Here is a 13,312-nt window from a genome sequence, read left to right as displayed (position 1 = left end):
TAGTGAATCCTGCCTCGGTCCATGTGTGTAGGCCCACCCAGTTGCACGGTGTAGGCCAGTATTTCACGGTCAGCAGGGGGAGTTCTGATGTATAAGGGGCTTTTATGTGTGTCCTTTGCAGTGGCCTGGCCCAGATGTGCCTTGCTGTTCTAATCAATGGGGGTCATTCTAACCTTGGCGGGTGGCGGAGGCCGCCCGCCAATGTTCCCCCTCCAAAATACCGCTCCGCGGTCGCAAGACCGCTGAGGGTATTTTGGGATTTGCCCTGGGCTGGCGGGCGGCCGCCAAAAGGCTGCCCGCCAGCCCAGGGCAAATCAACCTTCCCACTAGGACGCCGGCTCAGAATTGAGCCGGCGGAGTGGGAAGGTGCGACGGGTGCAGTTGCACCCGTCGCGTATTTCAGTGTCTGCAAAGCAGACACTGAAATACTAAGTGGGGTCCTCTTACGGGGGCCCCTGCAGTGCCCATGCCATTGGCATGGGCACTGCAGGGGCCCCCAGGGGCCCCGCGGCACCCCCTACCGCCATCCTGTTCCTGGCGGGACACCCGCCAGGAACAGGATGGCGGTAGGGGGTGTCAGAATCCCCATGGCGGCGGAGCGCGCTCCGCCGCCATGGAGGATTCCCCCGAGCAGCGGAAGGTCGGCGGGAGACCGCCGACTTTCCGTTTCTGACCGCGGCTGAACCGCCGCGGTCAGAATGCTCGAGGGAGCACCGCCAGCCTGTTGGCGGTGCTCCTGTGGTCGGTCAGAATGACCCCCAATATGTTCTCATTGCACACCATCAATGCGGAAGGTGACTTCAGCAGAATTTGGGTCAAAAGACCCCAAGACGACAGACCACATTCTCCATATCCTAAAGCCTCCCACAAAAGGGAGTGCCACCTGGCCACCCACTGTAACTGCGCGACCAGGTAGTAGAGTCCAAGGTCTGGGTCTGCCGTCCACTAGAAGTCACAGCTTCAGTTGCGGGTACATGTCATCAGAATGAGCCCCAGGACAGAGTCAAGAGAATGCCATCCAGTTCCCAAAAGAACCTCCCAGGGAGTTCCAACAGCAGAGCTTCAAACAAATAAATATAGCGCGGCATTACCACCATCTTTGAGACCACTATCCGGCCACTCACTAAAAGAGGGAGGGTATTCCAAATGTCAACCGAGCATTGCAGCGAGGGTAGAGCCTTACCATAATTCCCCTTGAAACACAGTTTCGCTGTTCAATAGATCACCACACCCAGGTATTTAATGGTAGTCTTCTCTGATCGCAGAGCAAGTTTGACCAGAGTATTCCATGGCTCCTCGATGTCATGATCTAGTGGGTAGGCATTAGATTTATGCCGGTTGATAGCGAGACCTTACATCTTACGAAACGTGGAGAGAGCCCATGTGCCCCCTCCAAGTTGAACACCTTCCCATGCATATACAAGACCATATTGTCTATGTACAGTGAGATATACACATTTTCTGCTGCGATCTGCAGCCCCCGATAATGCCTCCCTTGCCATACAGTCAGCACAAAATGCTCCATAGCCAGAGCAATCAGTAGTGAAGAGAGTGGGCAACCCTGCCTGGTACCAAGTCTGACCAGGTAGGATTCTGATATCATGGAACCCATCCAAGCCCTTGCTATACCAGCTGTGTTCGTCTGACAAATTGGACCCCAAAGCCCACCCCAATCATGGTAGCATAGAAGAAGTCCCAGCCGAGGGAGTCAAACACCTTTTGGATGGCCACTGACAGTACTAGGGAGTCCTGTGAGAAGTACTCATACAGGTCCAGAACTTGGATCAGTTGGCGTATATTGGGCACAGTACAACAAGTAGGTACAAACCTGTCTGGTCCAGGTGTATCAGAAAACCCACATGGGATAGAATCCGGTCCGCCAGAATCTTTCTTAAGAATTTGTAATCCAAGTTCAGCATAGAGAGGGGGCCATAGGAACCTAACAGTCCAGGATCCTTGTCTTTCTTGGGCAAGGATACTATCAAGGCATCATGCTAGGAGATGAAAGCAGACCCCATGCCAGTGCCCCATAATGGATTTCCATCATCTAATAGGCTAGTACTGCTGTATAAGTGGCATAGAACTCAATGGGGAGCCCATCTGACCCAGGAACCTTACCCTGAGCCAACTCCTTCATCGCACCCTTCACTTCCTGGATAGTAATGATTGTACCTATTCACTCTTCAATCTCAGTGTTCAGGGCAGGGGGGGAGGAATCTGCTATATACTGCAATATGTCCGCCTCCGCAACTGCCCCACCCATTGTAAACTATTTGCGATAATACTGGGTGAACACCTCATTAATCTCTACCTGTGAGAACACATTTCGGTCTGAGGGGGTCATAAATCTAGGGTATTGTGTGTCCCCTGTTCTCCTCCCTGAGGAGCCATCCCAGCATGCCCCCGGACTTTTCTCAGTCCACATGGGCCCGTGCAATGTATGGCCTGTAATAATACTGCTTTAGGTATTCTACCAAATCAAATAACTCCTCCCTTTCCTCCAGCAGCTGAGCCCTGTCTTTTACCATCTCTCTTGGTCCGGGGGCAGATCTTTCATAACCCCTTCTTGCCATCTAATGTAGTTGGGCATGTATGCCAAATTAATTGCAGATGCATGCCCCCGCAATACTACCTTCAGTGACTCACATTCCAAAGATGCCACTCTTTCATTTTCCAGCAAGTAATTCTGTATCACCTCTCCAACCGATCCTTGGAATGTCGGATCCTCCAGAAGGGTGTTTTTTACTAGCGCTAGTTCAGGACACTAGCTCTGCAGGGTGACCATAGGTAGGTGCAAAGTAAGGATTATGTTCTGAGTATGTCCTTGCTAAATACTCCTAATCTATCACTTGTTCAGCCATTGTGTCACAACAAAAGATTGCATCCAAGCGCACACGTAATCCATGCAGTCCAGAGTAGAAGGAGTAGATCTGTGTCTCCACATTTCATGCCCACCAGCAATCTACCAGCCTCCAGTGCCCAATACATTTTTGAAAGGTGTGATAAATGGCCTCTTTTTGACATGGTTAACCCCCACTTTTTGCCTGATGTATGATGTAACCTAGAAATTGCAGTGCCCAGGGCCCCTACTAACCAGGTTCCCTGGGCCATACCTCTTTCCCTAAAACTGTTGCGATGCATTGGCACAATTGGATACACCCTTAGCTACCACTATAAGTCCCTAGTAAAAGGATACTTCTGTACCCAGGGCATGGGAGACTATGGGTAGGCCCCTTAGGGTAGCAACACTGATTGTGCCACCCTCTAGAGCCATGCATCCAGATGCCCCCAGCCATGCCATTGCAGGCTGGGTGTACTGGTGCAAACCTAAAACACAAACTTGACATAGCACACTGCCTGTGTGCCCTGTCCACCATACACTGCATATACTATGGGCAAGACACCCCTCTGACAGGTCTTACAGCCCTAAGGCAGAGTCCACCATGTCAAATGGTAGGGAACAGCTGCATGAGCAATATGCCCCCACTGTGTCCATGCCAAACCTGGGACATAGTGAACATAGTGAATGAACAGAGCAGCCATTTTAATACATGTACTGGACACTGGTCAACACACGTTTCCCAGCTACATGATGGGCACTCTGATCCCTGGGTTGTTCGTACCAGTATTGTATTTATCCCTATATGTACCCAGGGGTCACCTGATGGGTTCCCCCTGCAAAGGCTAACTATCCTGGACTGGTTGCTGACTTGTTCTATCCAGCCTGCCACCTTAATACACCCAATCTACAAACCTTGGGGGAGAGCCCTGTCTCTCTGGTTTGCAGAACAATGCCCATCCTGGGATGAGATGCTAACTCCCCCTCCCTCAGGAATGTGCACTGCCCTGGCTGCGAGCTTCAAAGGGCTTACCGTCTTTGAAACTCGAACCCCACGCCTGCTTCTAGCAGCAGATGGTCAACCCCTTTGCACACTCCCACCTATGGCGGGAGCAAAGTAGAGAAACTGCACAAAGAGTAGGAGGAGTGGCCCCACCTGGTATGCACCACACCTTAGGTGTTGCCTACAAGGTGGACAATCTATTTCATTTTCTTTCATCTTAGATTGAAAGTAAATAGCCAATCAGGGATAGGGAAGTGACCCTGTAGTGGGTGTAGCTACCCAAAGGTGAGTGTCTTATTGGATACTACCAGGTTCCCCCTAAAACACTCACTAAATGTTGTATTTAGTGGGCAACCCTAGACCAGATTCAAAGGACACAAAGAAGACCAGCACCAAGAAGATCCAAGGCATGAGAACTGTGGACCTGATGCACAAAGAAAAGGCACCAAACCCTGCCTGTTGCACCCAGGTGCCAACAATCACAGATGCAGAGCTGCTGAACTGCCTTCAGAGTGGAGGTACCACTCTGCAACAAAGAAGAAACCAGCAACCCAGCGAGGGTCACTTCACTGACTGTCTGCTAACTCCTAAACTAGAAGTCACAGCCAGACCCGACAACACACCAATGACCAGGAGGACAAACCCTACAAGTGTGCCAAATTTGGTGGCACTGAGCACTCCAGTGGTCGAACTGTACTAAATACCCTGGATACTGGTCAGCTGATGTCGGACACCAGGAAAACCAGCCTGCCCAGGGCTAAAAAAAGGACTAAGAAGAAGCCCCAGTTGAGGGACTTCTGGAACACCCTGGACCTCCCGCCAGAGTGCCTCCGTTGTCCTGCAAAAGACCCTTGAAGTGACTTACCTCCCGATGCAAAGGGCATCTTTGCGCACAGCTCCTGGCTCATCGATTCGCTCTGCACATGCCGCCCTATGCTCTGCAACAAAGAACTTGCTGTGCCCTAAGGGTCCCTCACACCTTGCGAACTTGACACTCCAAGGGGAACCCCCATAACCACCTCTAAACTAACCTGCACAGACCTTTTCCAAGTGGTCCTCTGCAGTGGCCCTGCACCAGCTCCAGAGACTTTTCACCACCGCTCCCGCCGGACCGGGAGATACCTGAACGTCTCCAGCTGGCACAGTGTGCCCACCGATGACCTCAACCAACCTGCAAAAGAAGAACTTGGTAAAGCAACTGTTTGATTTTATATGTATTTTTAAAGGTGACCTTCCATTGATTCCTATGGTGGGCAATTACGCACAAAACAATTATTTTTATTAAACTTTAAAAGTGCAGCGTGGCTGTCAACAAAGGTATGAAGCTAATCAAAAATGAGTGTTGGTCGGTGTTGGGCGGCACATATATTTAGTAGTTCAATGTCCTTACCATCCACATTACCAAAACGTAGCATACTTCGGGGTCCACCATTATCTTATGCAGTTGGAATGCTACTCCAGGTCTAATCCAGATCCAGGCACCCGAAGCAAACACAGAGTAGGTAGTATAATAAAGTTTCCTCTTCACCTTTTCGGGAGACCCCTACCCTTGCTGTCCATCAAGTGGGTTTGTTGTAGAAATGCGATCTATGCCCCTCTATGTTTTACACATGCCAGAATATTACACCGCCTTGACGATGTATTCAGTCCCGTCACATGCCAGGTAATCATTCGGATGCAGTCAGCCATTGCTGTATTGAAGAATGTGTGTCTGTGCCCCATGACCTTCCCATACACTAGCTCAACTGCAGCACCACCATCCAACAGTCTTGCATCCCTTCCTACAGCCTCTCTCACTGCACTCATACCCATGAAGCAAGAAACATAACAGAAGGACACAACTAACCAACTAGATACCCTCAACATCCTCCGTGGACTGTGATATAAACATATCCTGCCCAAACATATAGGCAATGGCCACAAGCTAAAGCCCTGTTATAAAGGCCAACAAGTTCCATTACAGAAGGTTCTGTAGGGTAGAGAGACTTGCCTGCCCATTAGTGTCCGTCTGAGTATAATCCAATAAGGAGTCTCGTAAAATGCTGGCTCCCCGCCACACTCAACTTCTCCTCAGCAACACCATGAACAGAGTAGGTTATATAAGGGGAAACCAACAGCCCCATGCATATAATACTAGAGGTATAGTCTAGTATGTAAATGAAAAAGCAGCCCATTTCTGTTGGTGAGGGTCAAATGAGGTAATTTGCTGTGTCTGGGGTAACTACCAGCAGCGTATGTTCTAGGCCCGGCATCACTGAGTTCATTGAACTCCAGGAAGACCCCCTGCACGATTGTGACATGGGAAGTGACGAACCGTCTCTGGAATCCAATGAGGCCTCCTCTGCAGGCCACCTTTTGCTTGGTGGGTGGGGGCACCCCACGCTTACGTGATCTCTGCCACCTCGGTCGCTGCAATACAGACTGCTCGGCGGGGGCGGTTGCAAAGTTATCTCGTTAAGAAGTTACAGCCAATCCCATGCCGCTGCGGGGTCCGAGAAGAAATGAGTCTCACCCTACATCTACATCCTCAGGTGGGGTAGGGGAACAACACGGCATAGAGCAAACCCAGTTCCTGAAGCGTCTTCTTCACAGCAGTGAAGGGTGCCCTCCAGTTCTTAACCTGAATGGTGAATTCTGGGTAAAGGGAGACCTTAGAATTCTCCACTGCAAGGGGGCCATGACTGCGTACCTGTTGTAAAAGGAAGTCTCTGTCCTAGAAATATAGCCACCAGGCTATCACTTGATGGGGTGAGGCCTCCGGCATGGGCGGTCAGACATGGAATCTATGCTTGTATTCTAGCGCACAGAACTGGAATAAGCCCTCTGTGGCCACAACCTCCTGTAGCCAGTCCTCCAAAAATCCAAGCATGGACTCACCCTCTTTTTTTCTGGCAGGTCTACAATCCTGATATTTTTATGATGTACTCTCCTTTCCTGGTCATCAATCCTGGCCTCTAGCCGGCATACTTGAACTTCCATATTGGTGTTCGGCGATCCCTGCTTGCCTTCTCCGGCAGTAGAGTCTGAATGAAAGTCTTAAGGGTGAACACCGGAGCCAACATCTTCTCTGAGTCCTTCCAGTTAAGGCCTAACCATCTATATGGAGTCGATCTTACCCTCCAACCGCTCCACAGAAGATTTGACCGCCTCCATTAGCTTATCAAACTTGGCCATGTTGCCCCAGTGCACTGCTTGATCCCCTCAGTGAAGGCGTCCATAGAGGCATCATCCTTTGTTCTCTGGGAACGGCCTATGGTGTAGTGGGTACAAGGAGGCAGACCACCACAAATATCTAATCAAAGTACAACCACATTTAGCTCCTCTGCAGCGTCAGTGTTGGGAGCTAAACTGGCCGGAGCAAGTGCAACCTTGAAAGAGGGGGGATGTTTATTAGCAGGCACAGGCAAGGGTATCCTCCGCCCTAACAGAGGAGCTGCCGAAGTTCGCAGTGTGCCTCCAGTTCTGCAGAAGCTGGGGCCCCCATGGCATGCAGATTCAGGCAGGCAGGCCATGAGGTGTGGGGAGGTGTGAAGCAGCCAGGGAGTTCTTCTGCGATGCTGCCTACGGCATGATGGCAAACTCCAATCCCCTCCACGTGTTAGAACATACAGCTCTTTTCTTATGGTTGCACTAAATGTTGCTGATGATTTTACAAACAGAATATCTTGTCCTAAACTTTAATTATAATTGCCAAGTCCTTTTTTGCATTCATGTCACTTGAAATTATGCTTTCATGCATTATTCTTTTGTAGTGTTCTCAGATACCTTTGTACCTGCTCATGACTGACAAATATTCTTCGAAAATAAAATCTAGTGAAATAAATATATGTTTGGAAAGGTAAGTCAACAACAGAGTATCCTCTATTCACTAAATTGATAAAATATTAGATATTGGTCACATCACTTGCTCTCCTGTTGCTTTTGGAAAAAGCGGTCCAGGGAACATGACAAACAGTGTCTGTACTGCTTATAAGTGTGAGTAAAGGAGAGCACTTACTTAGAGAAGCTGAACTTGGGGAAGCGGATGGAGTTCTTGATGTATACCGTGAAGTTTTCAGCTTTTTCTAAAAGGGGTTTCCTGCAAACAAAAACAAACAATAAAAATTGAAGGAATACATGTAGTGGATCTCAGTCATTCACAAATAGTAATTTGTCTTGTAGAATTCAACTACCAGAGAGAGTGCGTGGCCACGTGCTGTAGAGCATTGGTCATCCCTTCGATTACTGTGAAATAGACTGGTGCCCTAGTTAGATATTTAAAGCCCTTTTCTCTCAAACGTAAACAGGAAGAACAGACTTCGAAGGGCCATATCTCTATTAATAGTACTAATGGTGAGTTTCAGGGGATAACATGCTCGCTTTAGAAAGAGGAGACTTGAGTATCGGTAGTATAGTACCCTTTTTTAATCCTTGATTCACACTTGACGAAATTGGGTAAACTTAGTCAAGATCACTTATCTTGCTGGACGTCTGCTCCCCTAGATAGTAAAATTTAGAAGCAGGTTCAGTATTTAAAACAGAACATTCACATATAGAAGTTCTGATGGCTCCTGATTGGCAGACAGGGGAAACCATGCAGCAGTATTTTTATAGTTTACACATTTGGTGGAAAAATTTGAGGCATGGGTGTTGGGGGTCTGAGGGAAACTTGGAAGAAGAGATGGAGAGGTGTATGCTGGGTCTTAGACATGCTGTAAAAAATCAGATGACACATTTTGATTGGCTAGATACAAAGGCCTGAATGTCACAGATGCATTTATCCTTCCCCATTCTGGAAATGTTCCACATTACACGTGTAAGGCTTTGCATCTGCTTTCAGCTCGGGCCCTGGGAATCGTCTATATAAAGTAACATGTTCAGGTTCTTTTGGCACCACCTGCACCAGCACTCCTACAAGCAGTACCCCAGAGGACATCTTTTTGAATATGTGGCATTATGCCTAAATTAGTCAACAACTATTATTCACAGGAAAGGACCAACTCCATGCTGGAGCCATGAGCAGAGCTCATATGCCTGGCAGGCCCAGACCTTGTTTGACTCACAGAGAATAGGCATCAAAAGAGCTTCCCTTACTGGTGTGTGCACAGCGTAAAGCCTTCCACTGTACACTTTAAACCCACAAAACCGAAAAGTGTGTAGGCCTCAGGTAAACAATAGTAGGAGTGGTGATAGATGTCTCCCTCTCAGGGCCGTCTTTAAGGTGGTACGCCAGTGCAGCTGCCCCTAATACTGAGCTTGTGGGGCACTGTATTTAGAAATAACTTATGGGTTTAAAAGCACATGCTACAGAGTTCCTTGTGTGTCCAGCAGTTTTGAGGAAACAAAAATATGAAGATAACTTTGTTGATTAATGTTGCTGCTGGATCGAGATCACAGTTTTTAATAGTGGTATTTTTGCCTCATGATAAACTAGCACAAAGGGTTAATGTGCCTGCTGCAAAGAATGTGTACCATGCAGATCAAAGAACTGTATTTTATGTGGATAGCTCAGAAGGTTACTGCCTTTGTCACAGAGATCCTTTTGTTACTTGCAGTTCATAAGTTACAATCCTAATATAGAAAAGTGACCTATGCACTGTCATCAAAGAGCTGCATGCAAACTGCATGGTAAAGGTTTTACATATAAAAACGAAATTGCATCATTATTGTCGAATTCACTCGCCATGAAATCTTCATCGACCCCGACTCAGAAGTACTTGGCCAGGCAGGCTCTGAGACCTAGGCCTGAGGTTACTGATTGACAGGTCACAGGTGGAGCAGCATGTAGCCGTCCTACAAACGTGCAAACAGGAAACTCAGATCAATCCCACAGATAGGCACAGCGACACCACAGTGGTCCCAGGAGACTGGCCCCTGTAAAGCACAAATGACCTGAGGGGTGCGTACATTCCCACAACACCATAAAGTCAGATGCCACAGGTAGTTAACTCAGCCATTCATAACACAGCATGCACAGTAACATGCAGCATCATGCGCCCCTCAGGCCGGACGTCTGGACTTGTTACCCACCGGCCCTCTGGCTCCAAGACAACTGTTCACATTGTTTACTCAAAAATGAATGTTGTAATTGTTTTATGGTACTCAGAGAGTATAAAACACTGTGCAGATCAATTGTACATTGAGACAGTCCACAGACCCCGTTTCTGTAGCTGTTCTCCTGGCAGTAATGTTTAATTAAACATACCGTTCCTGTTTTGCCAAACGCCAGTTGTATTTTGTTTTTCAAGGTAAATTCACATTCGAACAACAGGTTAGAACAATATATATTTCCCTTCGTCTTTCATTATCTTAATGAAATTTGTTGCCCAAAAAGTGTTTGGGTTGAAACACATTCTTATTAGTAAAGTCACCCCGACCACTGTTGTACATTTTAAATCCTGAATATGTGCTTCTCCAGACCAAACACTCTTAAAAAATATACTGCCTATTAGTATGGATGGAATGTGATTCTTGCACCTTGTAATCCTCATTGTCTTGTGTAACCTCTCCTAAAGATTGATGTACACATGTTTGATTCACTGCTGCTGTATAATGTGTGTGTGATGTAAAGTGCTCTGACACAATACACTGGTATAGGTATCGCTACAAAACAGATGAAATACATGTGAGGCGGGCTATGGAGAGATGAGGGGAAATGGGAGTGTTGTAGTGAGGGAATCCGTAGGGAAGGTCATTGGGGGGGAGCAAAAAGATTGTTACAAAGGGCGCCACCAGCGCTGAAGCTGGTCCTGTTCTCTCCTGGGAAATAACAAAACCAGTGAAACTCAGATAAGCTCTCAATAGCTTTCTAACATTCAGAGTAACACCCATTCTTCATGATCCTTAACTCTAGTTTTATTCAACGTTTTGAACGTTCCCTGATCCTACATGGTGGACACAACCCTCTGATAAGTGGTAACCAGCAAAACACTCCATTTGTCATTCAAACTTAATATTTTTGTTTATTCAAAGATACCAATTTTCATTTAGGATACATTTTTTCAAAAAGATAATCGTATAAATAGTCCTGCTGTTTTAATGTAAAATACCTTGAAAAGCTCTTTAAATCCTTTTTTGTAATTTGAATTTTCTTACTCTTAACATGCTCCACTTGTTTAATGCAATGTTATTCCTCTTTATTCTTTTGGATGATTCTCTCTCCTTGCTTGCTAGTTACCCATGTTGTTCTGTCTCTACCTTGCCCTCTTCCTATATGACTTTTTTCATTCACACATATCTTTCAGATGCATGTAAATATTTTTGTATATCTATTAACTGAAAAAGCACGAAAGTTTTCAATGAAACCTAAACTTACAATGGCTGCAGATTACCACACAAGAATTGGCAAAGCTATTACATTTTGCATTTGCCTAATTCGTCTGTGCACCATACATGTGCACAGAAAGTACAACTAACAATTGGTGCTTATTAAAAGTAGAATATGAAAGGTGTGTCTACCTTTTGTGATTAGAATGTTGGTTACACAATGAGAATGGTTAAGCTGCACACAGTGTATTTCTGGCTTGTCCCTATGATGATTAAGAATTTATTTCACAGAGGCCCATGACATTTTCCACATTTCCAGACTTTAACTGTCCCTCTGAAATATGGGCTTTTATACCACTGCATTTTGTACAATGAAAACACCCAAACATGTAATATAAATAAGTATAAAACCACAGTACAATAAGGCTTTCATAAGACCGTTTTAGGGCTATTATTAAAGGTACCTTGCACATGTGAGTCAGTTACACGTGGAGGTTTATCCTTACACTTTTGAGTAACTTTACTACTTTTTGCTATTCTTTGTTTACAAATGTAAGGCTACTCAAAAGTGTAGATTTACATGACTCCACCCTCTGAATAATGAGGGTTGAGTGCAACTTATTGGTGTAAGTTACTATATTCAACAACCACTGGCAAAGACAATAGGCGTGGCATTGGCTGCTAGCCTTCTGGCAGTTCTTTTTGTGTTTTGTTTTGGTTTTTGCAAAACTTTATTGTTTGGGAATTTGCTGGCCCTCAGCAATCTCAAAACAAAATTATTTACTACAGGCAAAAAAGTTGGCACTGAAGGGAACTACTTTGTGTGTGGATTTGATCTTTGTGAAAGGGCGGCATGCTGTAAATCAAGTCATCCAACGGCTATAGTGAACTTTTACCTTGTCCCTTAATGCATGCTAGAATGACACCAACCTCAGACTACTGGATGAATTCTGGCTGAAACCCCTATAAGAATTGTTATACACACAGTTATAGTAAATCAAAACGCCTTGACTAACTGAGGCCTTGAAAAGTCAATCAGCCTGGCATTCAGTGGCATCTTGTAAAATGATGGCTGAATGTGATGAGGGGCCATAGAATGTCCCATAACTCAAAGCTATTCATTGACACTGGGCTGTGAGGGGGCCACTTCAAGGGTTGAGGCACCGTGTGTGTGTCCCCGGCATCATTGCTTGTAGGGGGCTTTGTTTCTCCCCTGCTAGCATTGGCTGCAAGCCTCTTGCATTTGAGAAAGAACACAAGAAAGAAAGAATAAAAGGAAGGACGATAGGAAGGAAGGAAGGAAATTAAAGAGAGAAAGCAAGAAAGAAGGAAAACATGAAAGAAGGCAAGAAAAAAGAAGATAAGATAGAAAGAAGGAAAGAAAAATTAAAAGAAAGAAGGCAAGAAGGTAAGGAAAAGAATGAAAGATAGAAACCAAGACGGAAGGAAAGAAAGCAGGAAAGAATGAAACAAGGAAACACAGGAAGGAAAAAATAAATTAAGAAGCAAAGAATGGAAGAAAAAGAGGAGAGAAAGAAAAAAGCAAAAAGATGATAACTTAATACAGAACAGTTTCAAATGGACACACTCTGGTATACTGTGAAATAGCAGCATTGAGAAAAGCAAAACTAATTTACAACAGCATTGGCAGGAGATGGAATCTGATAAAGATGAAATGTGTAATGTGCATCAGAAGTGCCCTGCTATCACACTAGGCTAACACAAAAGCAACACTAAAGTAATTATAAAGTAAAAACAAAAACACTGGCACTGGCACTGAAGGGAATTAGCTTTTGTGCAGATGTGCTCCTTGTGAGAGAGCAAAATGCAGTCACTCAAAATGAAGTTTGCAAGTGGCTTAAGTATGCTGACCCCTTGCTTCATGCTGTATGCTGTAGTTGAAGGAAGCACCATGAGTGACACAACAACAGACCAATGGATTAAGAGAGGTGGCCGAAAGCCCCAAAATGTAAGTATAGTATACTATTTTAGTAAAATTAAAAGGTCTTGGCTAACACCACACCTACTGAATTAAACATTTGATTAAAAAATAAGTTAATAGTGTTGTAACATTTATTTAGTTTGTTCTACATTTAAAATGAATACATACATTTGATTAACATAAAAATTTAATATAAAAACAGTAGTAAATTAAAAATGCTCATTAAACTTACAAAAGAAACATATTTGTATGTTAAATAATAATGTTAATTCAATATCTTTTT

The 13,312-nt window shown here is 45.4% G+C and overlaps 1 protein-coding gene across 3 annotated transcripts in view; it reads right to left on the bottom strand.

Moving 5' to 3' along the window:
- The window catches only part of P2RX5 (purinergic receptor P2X 5), a 428,476-nt gene that overhangs the window by 92,326 nt on the left and 322,838 nt on the right, over positions 1-13,312 (bottom strand). For all 3 annotated transcript variants that reach the window (XM_069226337.1, XM_069226338.1, XM_069226339.1), the window contains one exon: positions 7,840-7,920. In XM_069226337.1, coding sequence (XP_069082438.1) covers positions 7,840-7,920 — 81 coding nt within the window. The remainder of the gene's footprint in view (positions 1-7,839; positions 7,921-13,312) is intronic.

Source organism: Pleurodeles waltl, chromosome 3_1 (genome assembly GCF_031143425.1).
Source record: "Pleurodeles waltl isolate 20211129_DDA chromosome 3_1, aPleWal1.hap1.20221129, whole genome shotgun sequence".
Taxonomy (NCBI): domain Eukaryota; kingdom Metazoa; phylum Chordata; class Amphibia; order Caudata; family Salamandridae; genus Pleurodeles; species Pleurodeles waltl.
This window is presented reverse-complemented; position numbering and strand designations above follow the sequence as displayed.